The sequence below is a fragment of the Leucopleurus acutus genome (assembly GCF_964270905.1).
Source record: "Leucopleurus acutus genome assembly, chromosome: 5".
Lineage (NCBI taxonomy): Eukaryota > Metazoa > Chordata > Mammalia > Artiodactyla > Delphinidae > Leucopleurus > Leucopleurus acutus.
In genome coordinates, this window is record NC_139147.1 from 27942597 (window position 1) to 27964029 (window position 21433).

The following is a 21433-nucleotide window of genomic DNA, read 5'->3' on the forward strand; positions in this document are numbered from 1 at the left end:
TTAAGGAACTGAAAGAAAAAAAAAAATGTTACATCATAATAAAATTATTTAACCTTTTAATTTTCCCAAATTTGTGTTAAATTTTAAATGTGGTTGCTGAATACTCTTTTCCGCTGAGCTATGGTGAAAAAGATAGATGCATTTCACATTTCAACAGCCTCTCCCTCCAAAACAACTCACAATTATTGGGCATGTAATGTGACTAAATGATTCAGAACTTACAACTTATAACTCTAGAAAATGACTTAAAAAAATAAAATCAAGATTTTTTTCTTACTTAATAAAAATTGATTCAAGGAAAATCATAACTAAAATTCAATATAGGACTAACCTAAAGGAGATAGTGATGATAGAAGTGTGAAAGCTTTTATATACATATTATTATAAGTAAATGAAAATAAGAAACATACAGGCCAGTTATTGACCAGCTACATTCTACTTGAATATGAATCATTTTAATTTTTAATTTTAAAAGGCATAATTTCCACACTATAAGTAGACCTTAATAACAAATAAAGGTAAAATTGTCTTGCAAGCATAAAGTTAACTTTTCTGGGGGAAGTATTCAAATTGCCACTCTATTGTCATTAGAATCACCTTAGAAGTTGTTAAGTAGGTAAACTTTTTCTTTAAAGGGTTAGACAATAAATGTTTCAGGCTTTGCAGGCCATGCAGTCTCTGTTGCAGTTACTCATCTCTGCGGTTGTAGTGTGAAAGTGCTGATACGCAATACCTAAACAAATGGCTTGTGTTCCAATAAAACTTTACTTAAAAAAGCAGGTGGTGAGCTGGATTTGGTCTGTGGGCAAGGTCTGCTGATGTGTGACTTAGAGCAAGACAAAGATATGTGGGATATACAGAATACAAAAACATGTCATGTAAATACCTATAAGACTTAGAGGCTCTGCAGTTAGAAAAAATATGAGAAGTTTTCATAATAAAAATATGCTGAAGCCAATCTGATGAAGCATGCTTGTAGAGAGACTGTAGAATCAAATCACAAATAAAAAATCAAGTCCCAGGGCTCCCCTGGTGGCACAGTGGTTGAGGGTCCGCCTGCCGATGCAGGGGACGCGGGTTCGTGCCCCGGTCCGGGAGGATCCCACATGCCGCGGAGCGGCTGGGCCCCTGGGCCGTGGCCGCCCAGCCTGCGCGTCCGGAGCCTGTGCTCCGCGGCGGGAGGGGCCGCAGCGGTGAGAGGTCCGCATACCGCAAAGAAAAAAAAAAAAAAAAATCAAGTCCCATGTTACTTGAATCTTGGAGACAAGGGTAGAGTTAGCAACCAATTTGCCTGCCATCTCTGGCATGTATTGTGTGTCCATTTATTTGTGGCTGTGCTCCTAGATTTTCTATTCTGCTTTATTGCTCGAATTTACCTATTCTTATGCTAATATTATTATAAAGCATAAAGGTTAAGATAATTTGTATTGATTTCAAGTAAAAAAGCCTTCCTACCTCGTTCTTCTTCAAGAATGTCAGGACTAGAGTGAGATCTTTGCATTTCCATAAAAATTTTGAAGCAGCTTATTAAAGCTCCATAAAACAACTTGCTAGAAGTCTGACAGAAACTGCACAGTATCAATAAACCATTTTGGGGAAAACTGACATCTTTATAATACAAAGTTTCCCAAACACGATACGATACATATATCCATTTGTTTAGGTCTTCTTTATAACGTCTCCTAAAGTCATGCACAATTTTTGCTAAATTTGCTTCTAGGTACTCCACGGTTTGGGTACTACTAAGAATACTGTTATTCTTTAGAATTTCTATCTGATTATTTGTTACTGGTATAAAGGAATAAAACTGATATTTGACATAAGACTTGTATGTTACAGAGCTCTCTTATTATCTTTATTTATCTCCAATAAATTTATCTGTAGATTTTGTATTTTCTAGGTATAAAATCTGCAAATAATGAAAACTTTGTTTCTTCTTTTGCAATCTCTTACTTTTTGCTTTATTTTTTGTTGCCTTACTGTCCTTGAATTACCAGTACAATGCTGAATAGAAGTGGTAATGGCATACATGCCTGTCTTTTTCTTGATCACAAAAGGACAGCTTTCAATGTTCAGATTTCTTTATATTTGTTTTTGTTTTTCAAGACACTCTTTAGTAGATTAAAGTAGCTACCTTGTTTCTCCAAAGAAGATATACAGATTGCCAAGAAACACATGAAAGGATGCTTAACATCACTAATCGTTAGAGAAATGCAAATCAAAACTACAATGAGATATCACCTCACACCAGTCAGAACGGCCATCATCAAAAAATCTACAAACAATAAATGCTGGAGAGGGTGTGGAGAAAAGGGAACCCTCTTGCACTGCTGGTGGGAATGTAAATTGATACAGTCACTATGGAGAACAGTATGGAGGTTCCTTAAAAAACTAAAAATAGTACTATCATATGACCCAGCAATCCCACTACTGGGCATATACCCTGAGAAAACCGTAATTCAAAAAGAGTCATGTACCACAATGGTCATTGCAGCTCTATTTACAATAGCCAGGACATGGAAGCAACTTAAGTATCCATCGACAGATGAATGGATAAAGAAGATGTGGCACATATATACCATGGAATATTACTCAGCCATAAAAGAAACGAAACTGTTATTCGTAGTGAGGTGGATGGACCTAGAATCTGTCATACAGAGTGAAATAAGTCAGAAAGAGAAAAACAAATACTGTATGCTAATACATCTATATGGAATCTAAAAAAAAAAAGGTTCTGAAGAACCTAGGGGCAGGACAGGAATAAAGATGCAGACGTAGAGAATGGACTTGAGGACATGGTGAGGGGGAAGGGTAAGCTGGGACGAAGTGAGAGAGTGGCATGGACATATATACACTACCAAATGTAAAACAGCTAGCTAGTGGGAAGCAGCTGCATAGCACAGGGAGATCAGCTCGGTGCTTTGTGTCCACCTAGTGGGGTGGGATAGGGAGGGTGGGAGGGAGACACAAGAGGAAGGAGATATGGGGATATATGTATACATATAGCTGATTCACTTTGTGAATAGCAGAAACTAACACAACATTGTAAAGCAATTATACTCCAATAAAAATATTAAAAAAATACAACACAAAACAAAAAATAAGTGGAGAAAAATAAACGACGATTATATTATTAAAAAAATAACTGTTTTCTGTATCCTTCCTTGTATCTGTTAATGTAGTGAATTACACTAATTGTTTAAGGGAATATAAAGTAATTAAGTTTGTAAATGAGAGCAGTCATTAATCGAAGGCACTCATGAAAGCAAGTTAAAATTTACCAAATTTATAAGTTTTTGAAAAGACAATGTATAAAGTTAAATTTAAAAGCTTGAAAAAATACTAGGTGTTTGAATTGGTAACTTAAAAAAATATTAGTTTTAAAGCCAAACTTAACACAAAGAGAATATTTTGCACAAAAATTACCACAGGCATGATACGACTACTCATGTGTGTGCTCGAGATCTCTCACACAACACTGTCCAATAATGACAAATATATATGGCATACAATGATTAAAACGAATTTCTAACTTCCCCCCAAAATATCTGATGAAGCAAAGAAAAAATATAGCATGGCTTCACTGTAGTACAGTATTTAAGAACATAGGTTCTGTTAACAAAGTTGTGACGTGAAGCTATGAGAACTTTAGGCAAGTTACTTCAACACTCTATGTCAAATTTTCTCACGTGCTTAGCTGTACTGAAATGAAAGATTACTGAATTAAACAATTCCTCAATCTACAGTTCAACCTCTCAAAAGGCACATTACCTCATACTCCTCCAAGTTTACTTCTTCAGGTTTTATCATTTCAATTTTGGCTTGAGCAACTTTCATTATGTTGTGACACCTTCAAATAAAAGAAATGTATTTCTAAATCAAAAGCAAACTCCATAAAGACTGAAAAACATGTGTTATACAAAACTAGACTACCCAACACATATGAAAATGAAATCCACTATCACTGAGTAATATTTTTTTGAGGAAACAACTTTCAAATACTTAAGTGAAAAATGTGTGTTTTGGACAATACCAGATAGTTACAAAATATATAAAGAAGACAGAAGCAATAATTCTAATTCAAATTTACCATGTTATATTTATTGATACATATGGCTTTTAAATTATATTCTATTAATAAAGATGGAATATGTAAAAAAAATTTAAAAATTTATAATGTATTATTAAGTAAGCTCCAGAGACATGAAATCTTATTTTCCTCCAAATGGTATTATTCATAAATAGTAAAAAGGAATCCAAAATGTGCCTATCATTTCAGGTAGGAATGGAAACATTTCAATAGATTTTATGATCAGAACCATTGCTAAAGAAATCCGCCCAAAATATATTTCGTTATCACACACATTTTACTCTGGATTTCAAGCACAAGAGAAATCAGATTTCTTAAAACAAACTATTTTTAGTTGCCAGGGCAAATAACTGCAAAAGACTGAAAAATCAACGTGAGTACTCCATAAGTATCTTCCCCAAATTAAATAGCATATACTCATTGGAACACAGTATACTGACAGTCCAGATAATGAGGGTTATAGCTTCTGAGCTCTTCACAGTTATATGTAACAAAATAAGTGATGCCAACCTTACTACTAATAAAAATATTAACAGCCAATACTCACTGAGCATTTACTGTCTACCAGATAATGCTCAAAACCATTCACCTGTATTATTTCACTTAATCCTAAATTTCACAGCAGACACATGGTGAGGCAGAAATTAAACCTGGATGCTTTGTTTTCCCTCATACTCTTCTCTACTCACATATTTTTAATTCACTATTTTTGAGACATTCATGAAAGGATAATCATTTACTTCAGAATTTAAATGTGTTTACAATGAACTCCAAGATAGTATAAATGTTTCTGTATTCTAAAATAACTTTTCAGTACTTTGGATCTTTACCTAAGGCCTAAATTGTTTTAAATAGTATTCATTCTAATTAGATTAAATTTAAATTTTTAACATTAGTAAATAGTTTTATAGGAGTTTCTAAGAGAAAACAGTTTTTGGTAAACCAAAATTAATTTAACCATTCTAAGCCTTCTCTTTATGTCAGGAGATGTTTAATTACTTTATTTGTACATATAATTACTTTTCTCCAGTGGTTCTCACACAAGGGTGACTTTGCTCCCTCAGGGGATATCTGGCAGTATTTGGACACCGTATGGGTTGTCACCAGTTGGAGAGTACTACTGGCATTTAGTGGGTAGAGGCCAGGAACATTACTAAATATCCTACAAATTACAGGACAGCCCCCTCAAAAACAAAAAATTATTTGGCCCCAAATATCCATAGTGGAGAGGTTGAGAAATTCAAATATTAAGTCCCCAAAGGGCAGTGATAATTATATTATACTCTTCTGTGTATCTTTACATTGCCTAGCTCAGTACCTTAGTTCACAATTAAAATGTACTAAAGCGATCTAAATTATTTTTACTTCAAACTTTTAAAGGTCATGATTATAAATCTCAAATAAATTACAAAGCAATTGTTCACATTAAGTGAAGTCAAATTTTGTACTGTATTTATTGAAATATGTCTGTGTATGTGTAAAATAAACATTCAAAAATTGCACTGGGAACTATAAAAAAGACAAGGACAATTTGAGCATACGAATAAGATATTAAACATTTTCAAATTACCTTTCATCAAAACTCAAATTTCTATCTCCAAATTGTTCTAGCAATGTTTTCTCAATGATTTTCTTTGGAGCCTGATTCTGGATAAAGTAGACTACTACATGATGTAATCGATAGTCTGTTTCTGGTGGGGTATCTTCTTGGGCCAATTTAACCAACCTTGAATATTCCAACTTAATTGCCTAGAAAATACAAGACAATGTCAATCTTGGTTAATTATAATAATTAAAATCTTTCAATATTATAACTTAATTATCCTTACAGTGAAATATGCTTTTTTCCTTTTAAAATATTACAAATAAGGAGGTAGTACATCTAAGAATATTGTCCCATGTTCCATAGTTTAAATACATCTAAGCTTACCATGTGAGTAACTTGGTAAAACTTATCAGAGCCTGGTCAAAGTCTATTCAGAGGCATAAGACAGAGATACTAGGTATATCACCTAACCTACGCTCAGTTTGATGTACCCCTCTAATGTTTCATATTCTAGGGCTGAACTGCAGTTCCCTAGAATACCCATATCTGAAAGAAAATGGCTGGCTCTTAAATGCATAACATCACCACAATTAACTTCAATTGCAGAGCTGACAAATAAGGGATGAAAAGCAAGTTTTTTATTTACCATAAAATAAATTTTTCATTGTTTCAAAAATATTTGAATTTTATCAGTGTAATGATAATTAATGCATAATATCACTATTACTACATTGATACGTGAGCTTACTTTTTCTTTACAAACACCTTAGAATTCATATTATAATGGGAAACAATAAATACTAATGCATGTTCCCACACATAAGCAAATGATTTGAAAAATATCTGCTCATAAAGAAATATGTGTACAGTTATATATAAAATACTACTATAAATAAGAAGCCCATATAGTTAAACATAACACTTTAAAAATATTCATTTATATTAGACACATCTAAATTCTAACTCTGCTAACCATAAAACATTTGGGGCTATATGCAAAATATATTTTACAAAAAGTCCATTCTACTGGAAAGGGTTTTTCTCTTTTCTTTTAAATGCATGCCTTTCTTAAGCAATTCTTGGCCATCCAGAAACTACCACCTATTGGGCTGTATTTTATAGAATTGAGAAAACGTAACTGAAAAACAGTAAATGAAATATTCTAGTTATATATTCTTAGGGGAGCTAATAAGTCCTTTCTATTGATATATAGCTTAGCATTATAAATAGAGTAAGATAATTACTCTATGGCTAAAATAAATTATTCCAATTTTATTTTCAATATACATGTCATTCTAAAGTGTTACTGCTGTGGTTAAAAACAGCCATGAAAATTAACTATATTTAGTCATGTAAGACTATCATGGCTCACTTTACTGCATGTTTTGCTTATAAACTCTTTAATCTTCCCAATTTGAGATTAAAAATTTTTCCAATTTGAAACAAAGGCACATGATCATTTAATAACTGAACTATACGGAATTTGAGAATAAGTGTAAAAGAAAAACAATAAATAACTGTTCTTCCTTATTATGGCCCTTAGACAATGATTGCCATAGGCTATTAGAAGGTTTTTGGATATTTAAATATTTCAGATGTCACATCCTTTTGGCCGAAATTAGTATGACCAGAATAAAATAAATTTGTCTCTTAAATAATATTATAGGTTTAGACATAAGGAATTACAACACTAAATGATTATCCATTCCCCCCCCGCCACCTTCAAAACACAGGTTGTGATTTTTTTTATAAATAGTAAATAGATTTCTATTAGAGCTAGAATATACATCGCCTTTAACTCTACGATTATGTTTATCTCTTGATTTTTCTCTATTTAAGATTCTCCCAATTTTAATGAGTAAATGCCAAAGTTATAATCTATAGGTGTTTTATTAAACCAGTAGAGGTAGAAAGGTACTTCTAAATATCTAGGAGCAATTTTTCAACCACAAAATACCACATTTTATCAGCATAAATTAATTTATCAACTATTTTTTTTTTTATGAACTTCCTTCACAAGAAGTTTTCTGACTTCTACAGTATACTGCAACCATACATATTCCTTCAGATTTTCAACAAGGTGTTCCACACTGGTATATTTAGGAGAGCTGTACACAATCTACCGTTAACATTTAACATGGTCCTACTAATCAGGCTCAGTGTTAACCTATTTTAGCTTTATTTCCTGTTACTCTTCTACCCAGATCAGGTTCGACTCCCCACAAATGCACACGTCTTTGCTCCTTAAGTTCTCTACATGCATGATGTCCTTGATCATTCCCCATCTAGCCACACATGACTCATTCAATGAGACTAGTTAAAGTCTCTCTCTTTTGAAATCTTCTTCCAAACGATTTCTACTTCGACTTTTTTCTACTTTTCTAAATCATACAATAAAACATATCCTAAATTTATAACTTATTACAGACTATTTTGATGTAAGTATATGTATACACTAGAAAATGTCAAAAATACAAACATACAGTATACTCTGGAGGCAGTAAGATCTAAGGGAAAATCAGCTGGAGTAAAATTCAGAAAGCTAGGTATATCATTTTATTTTTAAAATTGTTTATTTTAAAAACTGATAGTGTACTACGAGATGAAGAAAAACTACTTCAAATTCCAGAGGGTCGAATCATATAGGTTATATTCTTTGAGCACAATGTAATATAAATAGGAATTAAAAATACAGATAATTCCCAAACTAAACACTTAGGAATTTTAAAATACTGTTCTAAATTATTCTTGAAACAAAGGAATCAAAATTATATTAATACTGGGAATATGAGATCTCAAAACCTAAAGGACACAGCCAGACTGGTAAAGGAAAATTCCAGCTTAAGCAATACAGAATAGCATTTACTTCAAGAAGCTAGAAAAAGAAAATAAACCAAAATAAAGTAGAAGAAATAAAATAATGTGGCAATTAGATAAAGACCACCAAAGGCTTTTTCCTTCCAAAAAGCTGAATGGAAGACCAAAAAATGGAGAAATCAACACCAGAAATAAGGAAGGTGATAATACCAAAAATACAGGAAAAAGTTTTAAAATCTATAAAATAATAATACATAACTTTATACCAATAAACTATAACATCTTCATTAAACAGATGATCATCTAGGAAACTCTAAGTTATCAGAATTACTTTAAGAGGCAGAAAAACTGAAGAGATGCAGAAAAAATATAGATAACTGAAAAGGCTGCCTAAGATCTATGCCCAATAAAGAAATTAGGCCCATTCTGTTTCAGAGCTGTGCTGTCATGTCAGATCTTCAAAGACAAGATGATTCCTGTATCTAAACTGCTCTGAACCTGAAAAAGGGGAAAGCCTCCTTAATGATTATATAAAACTAGTATAATCTGATATCAAAAATTGACAAATATTTTTTAAAAAAAGGAAGTATAGATCAATTTTGTCAGTAAACATAGATGCCAAGACCCACATCTTAGGGGAGCTTGTGTACATAAAAACTACCTTGTGTACATAAAGAATATATAGGAACAGATAGTGTTTACAATGATTAAAAAAAAAAGACAGACGAATGCTAAGATCCTTACTTTGCAAGGATTAAGGAGAAATCTGTTCAGCATCTCAAATAGATGCATTAAAAAATTATCTAAATTCCAATACCAGCCAGTTTAAAAGACAACTCTTAACTGTAAATTTAAGAAAGTGCTTTTAAATTTATGAGAGGATCTGTAAAAAACCAATACTACACATTCTATTTAATAATAAAACACTAGAAACATTCACATTACACTCAGGAACTAAACAAAGGAGTTTACTACCATTATTTTGTTATTTATATTCTGAAAAGGCTGGTCAACATAATAAAACCAGAAATAAGAAATAAGTATAATGGAAATTATCCCAATAATGAGATAGTTACTGGGAGGCAGTTTACTGAAGTAATCAAAAAAATCAACCAAAAATTTATTAGAAAATACAAAGGGTTCAATAAAATAATTGGATACAATATAAATACATAAAAGTAATTAGTTTTTCCACTACCTACCCTACCAATAATTTGGTATTAAAAGTGAGGATAAACTCAATTCACAGAAATAATTTTTATATATCTAAGATTAGATTAAAAAGGAAGGTATAAGACCATTATGAAGTAAAATTATAAAACCTTACTTAAGGACATAAGAGAGGACCAAAAAACTGAAGATTCATATCATGTTCCTTTCTGCGAAGACTAAAAATACTGAAAAATATAATTATCCACCTCACTGTAACTTAATATAATGCAAGTACAATCAAATTCTGAAAGGATTTAAGGAGACAAGTTGCAGTTGGTTAAAAATTATCAAAAAAGAAAAAATGAAACTTGCCAAACTTTCCATTTATAAAAGAAAAAAAATTAAGAGGTGTTTCTACTACAAAATATATTACAAATAAATGGTCCATAATGTAAATAAGTGTAATGTTCAAAAACAGAAAAATGATCAATGGAACAGAGAGACCCAAAGAGATCCATTTATAAATGGGATTTAATATACAATACAGTATTTTAAGTCAGTGTGCAAAGAATGCATTAGTCAAAGTGTTATTAGTCATGATACGTTTGGACTTTTTGGATATTTCTCTATTTGGAGAAAACTGAAATCTCATATTTGGGAATCAAACAATAAAAATCATTAAAGTAACAATTAAAGATTTGCATAATTTTAGAAGTGATCATATAGTCTCAAATCCATTAAGGAAATATTGCTATATTTTATAAGATTAAAAACATTATGTACAGTTAAGACACCAAAAACAAATTTAAAGATAAATGACAAACCACAAAATACAATTTTCAAATTATAGATGAATCAAAATTCTTAGCAGATCAGATGCTCATTTAAGTTAAAAAAAGAAAAAAACAAAAAAGGTGTGCAAAAAATGGACAGGCAGTTAACATAAGAAATACCAACTGCCAAAAAATTTACAGAAAGATACTTAGCCTAACTAAAGATCAAAGATACATAAAATAATGGGATTACCCTTTTTATATCATTTTGTCAGCTAAGCATCAATGACAGTACATTGGAAATTCTACTACGCTATGTTCACATGAGTTTTCAAATGATATATGTACAAGAATGTTCACAAAATTACTGGAAATGACCTAAACCAGCAACAAAAATGGTAATGATGAATTTAATAAAAGTTACAATTTGTGAGTGTTCTTTATGTGACACTGACACTTTATGTGATAGACACTGTCCAGTGATGTCTACATGGATTATCTCATTTAATTCTCAAGATAACTTCTCATTTATAAATAAAAAACAATGGCCATGATAATGTCAGTAAATTGCCTAAGATCACACAATTATTAAGTGATAAAGCTAGAATTTAAACCCAGGCATCTGAACATAGAGCCTTTGCTAGTAACAGCTCGCCTGGGACAGAACTTTCTAACCTAGGCCATGAATAAGCTGTAAGAATTCTGAGATACTAATCCCATCAGCCTTTATGGTGGCCAGATCCATCACTAGATCCATCCATGTTTGTCATAACAAGGAAAAAACTGGAATGCCCTGCTCTAAAAAAATGTTTAAATAAATTTTGGTAAGCTCAACAGGAAATAAAATTATGAAAAACAATAAATCTACAAATCATGACATGAATAATCATCCACCACATTACATGAAAAAAAAAAACTAGAAAAAGAAAAGATAGAGCATACTTCTATTTTTATTTAAATTATAATGTATGGATGAGTACTGAATATCAGTCTCATTTATCTACCTAAGAACATATACAAGAAATAACCAATAGAAGCTAACTGTGGAGTGAAAATTAAAAAGTGAGAGAGAAATGTTTTCATTCTATGTTTTGGTATATGTATATTTTATTAGTTTAAACATCGCTTTCTCTAAGAAGCCCTCTAGATAACAGCTCTGTTTTTCCATTATAAGGTCTCTTTCCACAAACTGCTCCTTTAACATACTAATTATGACTCTAATTAGTGTTTGCTTCCCCCTAGAAAATAAGCTTCATTAAGGCAGGAACTCAGTCCATCATTTCCCCAGCTATATTCATTGGATTTAGTACAGTACCTTGATATAAGCAGGTAATACCTTTTGAATATGCCCATCAACAGAATGGAAAAAAAATAGTGTAGTCATACAACAGAATACCATAAGAGAATGAACAAATTCTAACTATATCCAATAATATATATGAAGCTCCAAACATGTTCCCCAGTAAAAGCAGCCAGACACAAAAGTACCTATAGTAAAAGATTCTAGGTATATAAAGTTCAACAAGAAAACTTACATTGACAGAAGTTCAGATAACATCTACTTTTGGATAGGGGGAAAGTGTAGTTCATAGAAAGAAGAAACAAAGGTAATTTCTAGAATACTATAATGTTCTATTTCTTGGCCTGGTTGATAGTTACATGAATATGTGCACTCTGTGATAATTCACAGAGCTGTAAACTCAAGAACTGTGTTCTTTTCAGCATGTTTTACATCTTAATAAAAATACTTTTATAACTACTGAATAAACAGAGGGGTAATGATAATAGGCATTTTTAAAGTAGAAAACAAACTAATAAAGTTATGTCAACTGGGAACAATTGTTATGAAGCAATGAAATAACCAGTAAGGAAAAAAAGTTTCATAATATAGAAGTGTTACTGCTTCATTAAAATCCTAAGGGCACTTTAATAGGTACAGACAAAAAAAAAAAAAAAAGTACAAAAAAGAAATTTTAATGTCTTTGAAAGTAAATGAAAAAAGTTATACTAATCCCATGATTATAATTATGATGTGACCCTCCCACTCCCACCCCTGTACATATACATACAGGCAACTAGTACTTTGAGAATATTATTCCTTTTTTTCCTTCTGGCTTTTATTTTTTGCTCATCACAGTAGCCTTGTACTGACTTTCCCTGGATTTTGTTTTTACATGACAGAAACTTCTGCCTTTAAGCCACTATGATTTGGGGACTTTCTGTTAACAGTGAAAACTAATCTTAATAAATAGAGTCACAACTTGGGAAAAGGACTTAGGTAAATGTCTTTTCTCATTTGTTTTTCCAGATCTGCCTGCCTATTAACTCTTTAATATTCTGTGTACAGGGGCAGACTCCCATGTGGGAGGGCCTGTGGTTGAAATAGGAACTGTGACTGACTGGGTTGGTAACCCTTCCTAATTTAAAAGTTAATTCTTAGCAAATCCACTTACCCAGCTAGATGTAAGTTTCATTTCCCAACTTATCTTTTTATCAGTAACAAAGAGAACATTTTCATCACATGGTTTTACTACTAGCAAACATACATAACATTTTAAAAATTGTTCTGATAATAATGCATAAGGAAATCCATATACAGAAGTACTTAAACATGCAGAGTTGAAAAACTTCTCACAGCCAAAAAGCTAATATAAAATAAACCCAACAAAGTTTTTTTGGGTAATGTGACAGGATAGAAGAAAAAAAAAACAAAACTCTTTCCCTCAACTTTTAATAAACTAAGCATTAAAAAGGAAGAAAATTAAAACTATATTATATCTGATTTAGGGAACATAGGAAGACAAAAGGAATCATATGTTAGATTCTGTGCTATGTATATATTTTGTGATTTAAATACTGAAGGTCGATAATGAGTAGAGTCAATTGCCAAGAACATATGGAAGGTCAACTGCTGTAAAAGGAACCAAAAGTCTGTCAAAAGACCTATAACCAAAAAAGGGGCTAAGCTCATATGGTTTTACGAGTGAGTTCTAGTTTACTCTTATGGAACAGTTAACTCCTATGTAAACTACACTAGAGTTAAAGAAAAACAGGAGAGCTCAAATCCATTTACTAAATGAATTTAGTAAATGAACTTAATAAGCATGACATCAAACCTGAGGAAGACAGTCCCCAAATAAAAACTTACAGCAATTTTTTTATTAATATAGAATGCAGAAAGCCCAAATAAAATGCTACTGAGTTAAATGTAAATAGGGTATTTTTAAATTCATGAAATAAAAATTTATTAAGAAAAGTGTTTTAAGAAAATATTCCAGAAAATTTATAATACCTTAGGTTGAAGAAGACTTTTTGTATAGCAGTGAAACTCCAGAATCCAGAAAGGAGAAGAAAGACAGTATAGATATCACAGTATTTTTAAAACTTCTTTATGGAAAAAGGTACCGTAAACTAAATTCAAACAGAAATGGCAGACTGGGAAAAAATATAGGACGTACATCCAGAGAGGGAGTAATATGTACATCTATACCACAGAATACTAAATGCAGGTGGTGTAGATAATGTGGTAGATATATTGTCTTAACTTTAAGAATACCCACAATATATTTCTGAGTGATATAAGTTACAAAATAATATGAAAAGTTAAAAAATTTCTCTCTATATGCATGTTTTTAAAAACAAAAGGAAAAAACCAGAAAGGTTATACAAATGTTAGAAGTGGTTACAACAGGGCAGAAGCAGACTGTTGTTATTAGTTTTACTTAAGACACCTCTATATTACTGAATGATTGCATTTGTATACGTTATTTTTGTTATTTATATGACAAATTTTCTCAAATTTTATATTATCAGCTAGAACTTTCCAAATGCTAATCATTTACCTATACCAAAAGTATACATTAATTATAAACTGATAATGTTCACCTACGTATTCCTCAATTACAGATAGATGAAAATATACACAAATATAAACTTCAGAGATTTTGTGCTGCTTCAAAATCAGAGGGTACATTTAAAAAGACAAATATATGAGATATAGAAAATACACAAAGGATAAGATGCAAAGGGCATCCCCAAAGTGATGATGAAAGGAGATCTCAAGACATCAGTTATATACCAGGAATAAAGGAAAACCAATGCAAACTGGAGCAGGTCATAAAGCCCCAGAATAGAATTCCGCAAGAAAATAAAGCTGACAAAGAACAGAGCAAAAAACTAAGCAAACAAAACAACCAATTCCAAGGAAAATGAAAGATGAGGGAAAAGAAGTAAAAGTAATAATATGTATGACTTAGTTCAACCCTGAGTAGCACACAAGAAATAATGATACAAGCTGAGAATTCTGAATTAATCAAATGACAAGATTCTTATACACATATTGCGTGTGTGTGTGTATGTTGATGGAGGGATGAAAACTGTATGTGCTGGTGTGTGTATACGGGGCAGGAGAATAAAGAGGGCTCATCATTCACGTCCCATGGTAGGGAATTCAACAGGAAATGTGTAAACTAAGAATCACAAAATCACAAGCACTCTACATAAAGATATAGAATTAATGCCAAAAGGATTTGATGAAATAACTGAAAGCTGTTACCAGAGCTGGGGGTGGGAGGGACATGATGTGACTACTGTTGTTTGTAGTATGTATAATTAGTTGGCTCTTTAAAATATATGCAGGTATTAATTTAATAAAAGTTAAGTTTCCAGTTCAACTGGAAAATAGATAAAGATACCCAACTTGACAAAGATGACAATGGTACTATCAATGACAGATAACTCTTACATAAGAAACAGAAGAAAACTTTTGAACACACATATTTAGTGTTTTCTAAGAAAAGAAATGTAGACTGCCTGGGAATAAGGATTAATTTTTAAACATAAAAGTTGTTTTTCTTTTCTTTCTTTCTTTTTTTTTGATAAGAGTAGTTTTCAACCTCTCTCATGGGATCTTAACAGAGTGAACAACTCATCTTGGGACCAGCCTGCCAGAACTTCAACAGTTTAGCACCTAAGTCCTATATCCCAGGAAACCCTTCAGTCCCAGGCATACCAGGATGATTGGTCACTCTAATTCTAACCAGTTCAAAAGTGTTTATTGATATAAGGCTACTAGTCACAAGGCCTTTGTTTATACTATATACCAAAAGAAACACTGAAAATAAGCAGTTTCTTAAAGACTGCAGTGAATGGTGGTATAGAACATTAAGGGAAAATTTTAGATTTTAAATGTCAAGAAAGGGAACATGTAGCTTTGTTGAAGTGAACTATACCTCAATAAAGCTGTTTTTTTTTTTTTTTTTTAATAACAAACACTAAAAGGGGCCTGGGGGGGGTAAAGTAATGAATTGGCTTTGGTTAACCTAAAGAAAGTGACAAACCAAACACAGTGTTTTCATCTTTCAAATATATAAGAACAAATAATAATGTAATCAAAACATTAGATCTGGTATTAGAGGGAATAAAGATTTAGTCATGGAATAATGCATCAGCTTGATGGTCTCAAGTCTTGAAATGACAAGGATATTAAAATTAATTATGGAGAAAACAAGAAATATAAGATAATAAATGAATGAATCATTTTAGAAACAACTAAATGAAGAAATCAATTTAGTATGAAATGATAATAAAAGTAAAGAAAAATATTATAATTTTGACTAACAATATTACCAGACGAGAAAATAAACTATTACCAGAAGTATTTACTCAGTTCCTATTTTTGCCCATCAATACCCTTTATTTGCTTCAAATACAATAAATTTCTGCTAACAAATCAGAGGTGTACTATTAGGATAACTCAGGTAAATTGCTTTGTTTTTGTTTAATTATCTGACTTTAAAAAGAATAATCAGTCTTAGATTCATGCATAAAAGAAACCCCTAGAACATTATGTGGCCATGATTAGCCATGGATAGGAAGAGAGAAGGTATACAGGAAAACAAATTTAATTCAAGGAAATAAAACGTTTTAAGAAGTTTATTTAAAAAATAAATAAATAAAATGAAAATGTTCATTGTACCTTAAAGAACCCTGCTTCAGGGCCACACCTGTCATATACATTCCGGGATTTACCTATCGCCATGATAATACCTTGCATGTTCGGTGTCATCATGATCTGCCACAAGGGATTTAAAGTAAGAACTTTTGAATGGTTATCATAAAAAAAAAAAATCAAAAAACCAAAATAATTCCTTTACATGCAAGTTAAAAGTCCTTTGTTTTCACATGCATGTTAAAAGTCCTTTGTTTTTCACTATTTATAAATCAAACGTTGCACTTTTTTGTAGCAAATGTGATCTGATATGCATATAAGTATCTCGAAATCTTCCATACAGGGCCACAGTTAGCTGACGTCGTGCCTTTGTGCGAAGTGCAAAAAGGCATACTGTCTGAACTGAAGAATTTTTTTAAAAGGCACCCCCTTCTTGACAGACAATTTAGAAAAATGTGCTGCTCTCTAAGAGAACCATTTAGAAAAAGCAACACTTTTTTTATTAAAAAAGATGCCTCTTCTTTAAGGCTCGGGGAACTCAGCATTAGCTCAATTCCAACTCCACTTCTGCCGGTTGGCCCGGCACCCCTGCCTGCACAACCATACAGTCTAAATATCTAAGCAGCAGCCCTGTACCCATATGACTTCTTTTTAAAAGTTACAAGGCACATGCACTGTTAAACTACCACTCCAACGAATTAAAAAAAAACATATACACAAAACACAAAAAAAACTCTGCCAAGAGCATAAGCACTTGCACAAAAGGTAGTGTTAAATGATTAATCACAATTCTACTTTTTTAAATGCCAGAAGGCTCACCCTAAAACAAGCACTAAGATGCTTGATCAACAAATTAACATTTTTACTAAAAACATGCCAGTTTCCATAATCTGCAAGCACCAACATGGTAACAGTTAAACAGAAAAACGTACTGCTATTAAGTACTAAATATTTAAATATTTCTTTGTCTTCATAATAGTTTATTATGTACTATGCCATTTTGTATAATGGACTTGGGCAACTGTGGACTTTCGTATCTGCTGGGGACAGGGAGGGTACTGGAACCAATCCACCGCGGATACCAAGGGATGACTGTATTCTTAAATGTTTGTATTTTAAAATATCTGCAAAGTGAAACAACTCAAGACACTATGAAGCTATCATATTAGAGCAATAAAGAGACTGCATCCATTACCTCTGATTCACTGAACCTATTACCCATAGTATTTATTTTGGAGTACACACTGACAGTTGCAATATACCTAACATTAACTGCTTCAGAAAATCCTTCTGGCCAGTTCCTGACTCACAAACCTGCTTCTTATTCTCTTTATGGCCCATGCTTTCTTACAGTAGCACAGTAATAGTAATGTCTTTATGACACTTCTGATTTTGCTGATTAACTCATATAAGAGTTTAATCATAACCTTGAAGTAAGTCTGAAAAAAACATTACTTGGAAAAAACTATTCAATATACATTCAATTCTCATCCATGCCAGTAAAAACTAACAAATGATAGAATCCAGGGTCTGTCTTTTCTGTTGTTACTATTCAGAAACAGCTTTACTGGCCCCCTCTCAAATACAGAAAAGATCAAAACTGAACAGTGTAAAGAAAAACGTGGTAAAGGGGAAAAAATATCTGATGGGATCAGGACAACAGCAATTTTCATCTGGATTCCCAAGAACCGTATCATGGGAAACAAAAATGCCTCCATACTGTTAGAAAACTAAGTAGATGAGAATTAACAGTGGGGCAGTAAGAAGAGATAAGATGGAGGTGCCCAGTGTATACAACACTGGTAGGCATTCGACTATGTTGATGAATCACTCAATTCAGTCACACAGAGGGTGCAGAAGCAAAAAAAAACAAAACAGTTATCTATACACTAATCTGTATCTAATCTATATCTAATCAGATTATAGGATCTTCTGGTAGGAAATAGTGGCAAAGTATTATAATCCATAATTCAAGGAAAGTAGGAAAGGAAAATATTTTTAAGTGCTCAAAATTTCTGCTATTTAAACAAACCTTATCAAAACCTATCAACCCTAGAGTAAACAAATCCTATGTCTGCACAAAAGAATTAACTCTAGCAACATAAAATTATTCTTTTGACAAATCCATAAGCTTTCTACTTAAATCTTCATTTGAAATTCGAAGTACTGTCAGCAATTGGTAAGGTAATTTCAGACTGGGTGGCAAAGCTGTATGTTATGCAGCAACAGACAATGTAAGGGTGCAGGCATGCCCAAAGTGCTTGCATTAAATAGCAAAAAACAAGTGGAAACAGTGCAGAGGGCTATAATAAAGGTACCTCGTCATCATAACCCCCCTCCTTTGACTCAATCATAAATTTCCCTACATGAGGAATCGCCACCTCTACAACTTGCTGGTTAGAAGGTGGTTGGCTTGTGGTATTTTCAGGTTTCTGCAGAAGAAAATCATTAGTGTGAACATTAGAAAAGAGCACAATGGAAGCACTCAGTTTAAGTGCATAGACTCTTGATCCTTTAAAAATACCTGCATTTTTTTAGCATGAAATGAAAACATCTAAAACTGAACACTAAAGCAAATGCATTAATCAGGTAATAATACAAGATTTCCAGCTTTCACTTTGCATCTCAAACACTAAATTAAATTTTAATTTTTTTTCCCACAAAGCATCTTCAAATTCTTAAAAATAGTTAATACTGAAGTTGTATTTCCTGCTGCTGTCTCTACAGGTGAAAGTTTTATTTACTTTTTTATTTTTTAATATTATTTTTCTTCCTGTACGCGGGCCTCTCACTTTTGTGGCCTCTCCCATTGTGGAGCACAGGCTCCGGACGCGCAGCTCAGCGGCCATGGCTCACGGGCCCAGCCGCTCCGCGGCATGTGGGATCTTCCCGGACCGGGACATGAACCCGTGTCCCCTGCATTGGCAGGTGGACTCTCAACCACTGCGCCACCAGGGAAGCCCTTATTTACTTTTTTAAATTCTAATAACTCCACAAAGCCTTTCTAGAGATCTCCATCAAAATAAGATATGACCTCCTCTGAATCCAGGAGAGTCTGTAAGTTTTCTTTCTTATGATTTTACCTTTCTATCCTTTCTAATAATCGATTGTATAGCTACTTAATATCCACACTCTACTGTGTTTAAACCCACTCGGTCGCAGCCTATGAGACCTAGTACAATATATTTACATCATGAGTGTCCAGTGAATTCTTGTTTTGGGGAAAGCTGCTAGAAAGTGATATCCATTTTTAAAAACTCAGATTCTTCTTCTTTTCTTTGTTAACAAATTCTAAGAATTTCACTAACCCAAACTAATGGAGTGGAAGCCAGTGTGAAATCCAGAAAGTCCACTCAAAGACACTAATATGGGGCTTCCCTGGTGGCGCAGTGGTTGAGAGTCCGCCCGCCGATGCAGGGCACACGGGTTCATGCCCTGGTCTGGGAAGATCCCACATGCCACGGAGCAGCTGGGCCTGTGAGCCATGGCCTCTGAGCCTGCGTGTCTGGAGCCTGTGCTCCTCAACGGGAGGGGCCACAACAGTGAGAGGCCTGCGTACCGCAAAAAAAAGACACTAATATGGTTCATTCAAAACACTGTTCAGATTTCACAAGGATCTTACTTTACTGAATGGATTTATAACTAGCATATTCACTATTCACCTACAAACAAATTTCAGAAGTACTTAAGGTACCTGAAAGCAGCTTGCTTAAGTAATTTCAAATTGCACCATAAAAATTTCCCTAAGCAAAGATGAACTTTACTTTTGACATCAAATAAACAGAAAATTTTAATAAAAACAGAGTGGTTTTACTGCAGTTTAAAATACAGGTAAATTTTAGTGATGTGAAGATTTTCTGAATATTCCGAAGTACATATGCAGAAAAAGTTTAACTGAACAATAGAACAAGAATAATGGCCAAGACCGGCATTGCTTCCTTTAAAAGAAATGTTATTTTTGACCATAACATTTTCAGAAAAGCTTTCCTCGTTCTGTTTGAGTCCTCAATTTTTCAAGAGGAAGCAACCAACCTGCATGGTTGTCATGATCTTGAGAGCTAATATTCAGCTAACCCAAAACCTGACACATTAATTATTGTTCTATAAATGATAGGTATTACAAATATTATACTATTATGCTTCTTGAAATTGCTTATACCGGAATAATCCTAACCCAATATTACTACTTACAGAGATAAGCTTGGTCTATGACATTTAATTAAGGATTTTTAATCCTTCCAGCATTTGAGAGAGGAAGAATTGTCCTACGTCTCCATTCACAAGAGTGAAATATAAGCAGGTAAACTAAGAAATTTGTCTTAACTTTTGGTGAAAAATTTCTCATAAGCAAACCAACCCAAAACAATAATATATTAAGAAGAAAAAATACAAATTTAAGGCAAGTAGCAACCAGAAAATGTATTCCTTAGAATACTTATCCTTAAAAAATGACATGTTTCCTTTGAAAAATAACTGCACTTAGGAAAAATAAATGTTCTATAATCCTTTCCAGTTGCCACAGAAGAGTTTCAACAGCAATAACACTAATTAATTATTTGGGTGAAAGTTGAAAAAGGGAAGAAATTTTGGGCGTATGTAGTTATTTTGTGTCCATCAAGTTTAGATATCCTAAAGTACCATAAAAATTTTTCATATAAAGAATTTTAGGGTTCACTGAAGTACATTTATCTTTTCCTTTTACTGTCAGGTCCCATATGAACACCTTAACAAAGGCTGAACTTGAAAGAGATTAAAGATAAGTTCCTCCGTTAATAAGTTGTAAAAATAATTAGAACACAAAGATTTTTATTAATTGCCTGAATCTATTAAATACATGATTTTTTAAAAAAGTGGTCCCATAAAAGATTAGAAAGCTATATATCTTCAACCCCTTTGGCTCCCTTAATATGCTCATACCATTTTAACCTACTAAATTATGGGGAATCTAAAGAAATAACCAGAAATATGGAAAAAGTTTCATTTTTAACAGCCTATTTATAATAATGTAAAAGTAGAAATCAATATGTAAGGGGGAATGAGTAAGTAAGTAAGAATTTAATCACTTAATGGAATACTATTCAACCATTAAATGTTTTTTAGTTTGT

The 21433-nt window shown here is 32.6% G+C and overlaps 1 protein-coding gene across 1 annotated transcript in view; it reads right to left on the reverse strand.

Annotated features, from left to right (window-relative positions):
• The window catches only part of USP25 (ubiquitin specific peptidase 25), a 139955-nt gene that overhangs the window by 10296 nt on the left and 108226 nt on the right, over positions 1-21433 (reverse strand). The window contains 4 exon segments of the mRNA XM_082840200.1: positions 3772-3850; positions 5661-5839; positions 16356-16451; positions 18647-18760. Of these exon segments, the coding sequence (XP_082696326.1) occupies positions 3772-3850; positions 5661-5839; positions 16356-16451; positions 18647-18760 (468 nt within the window).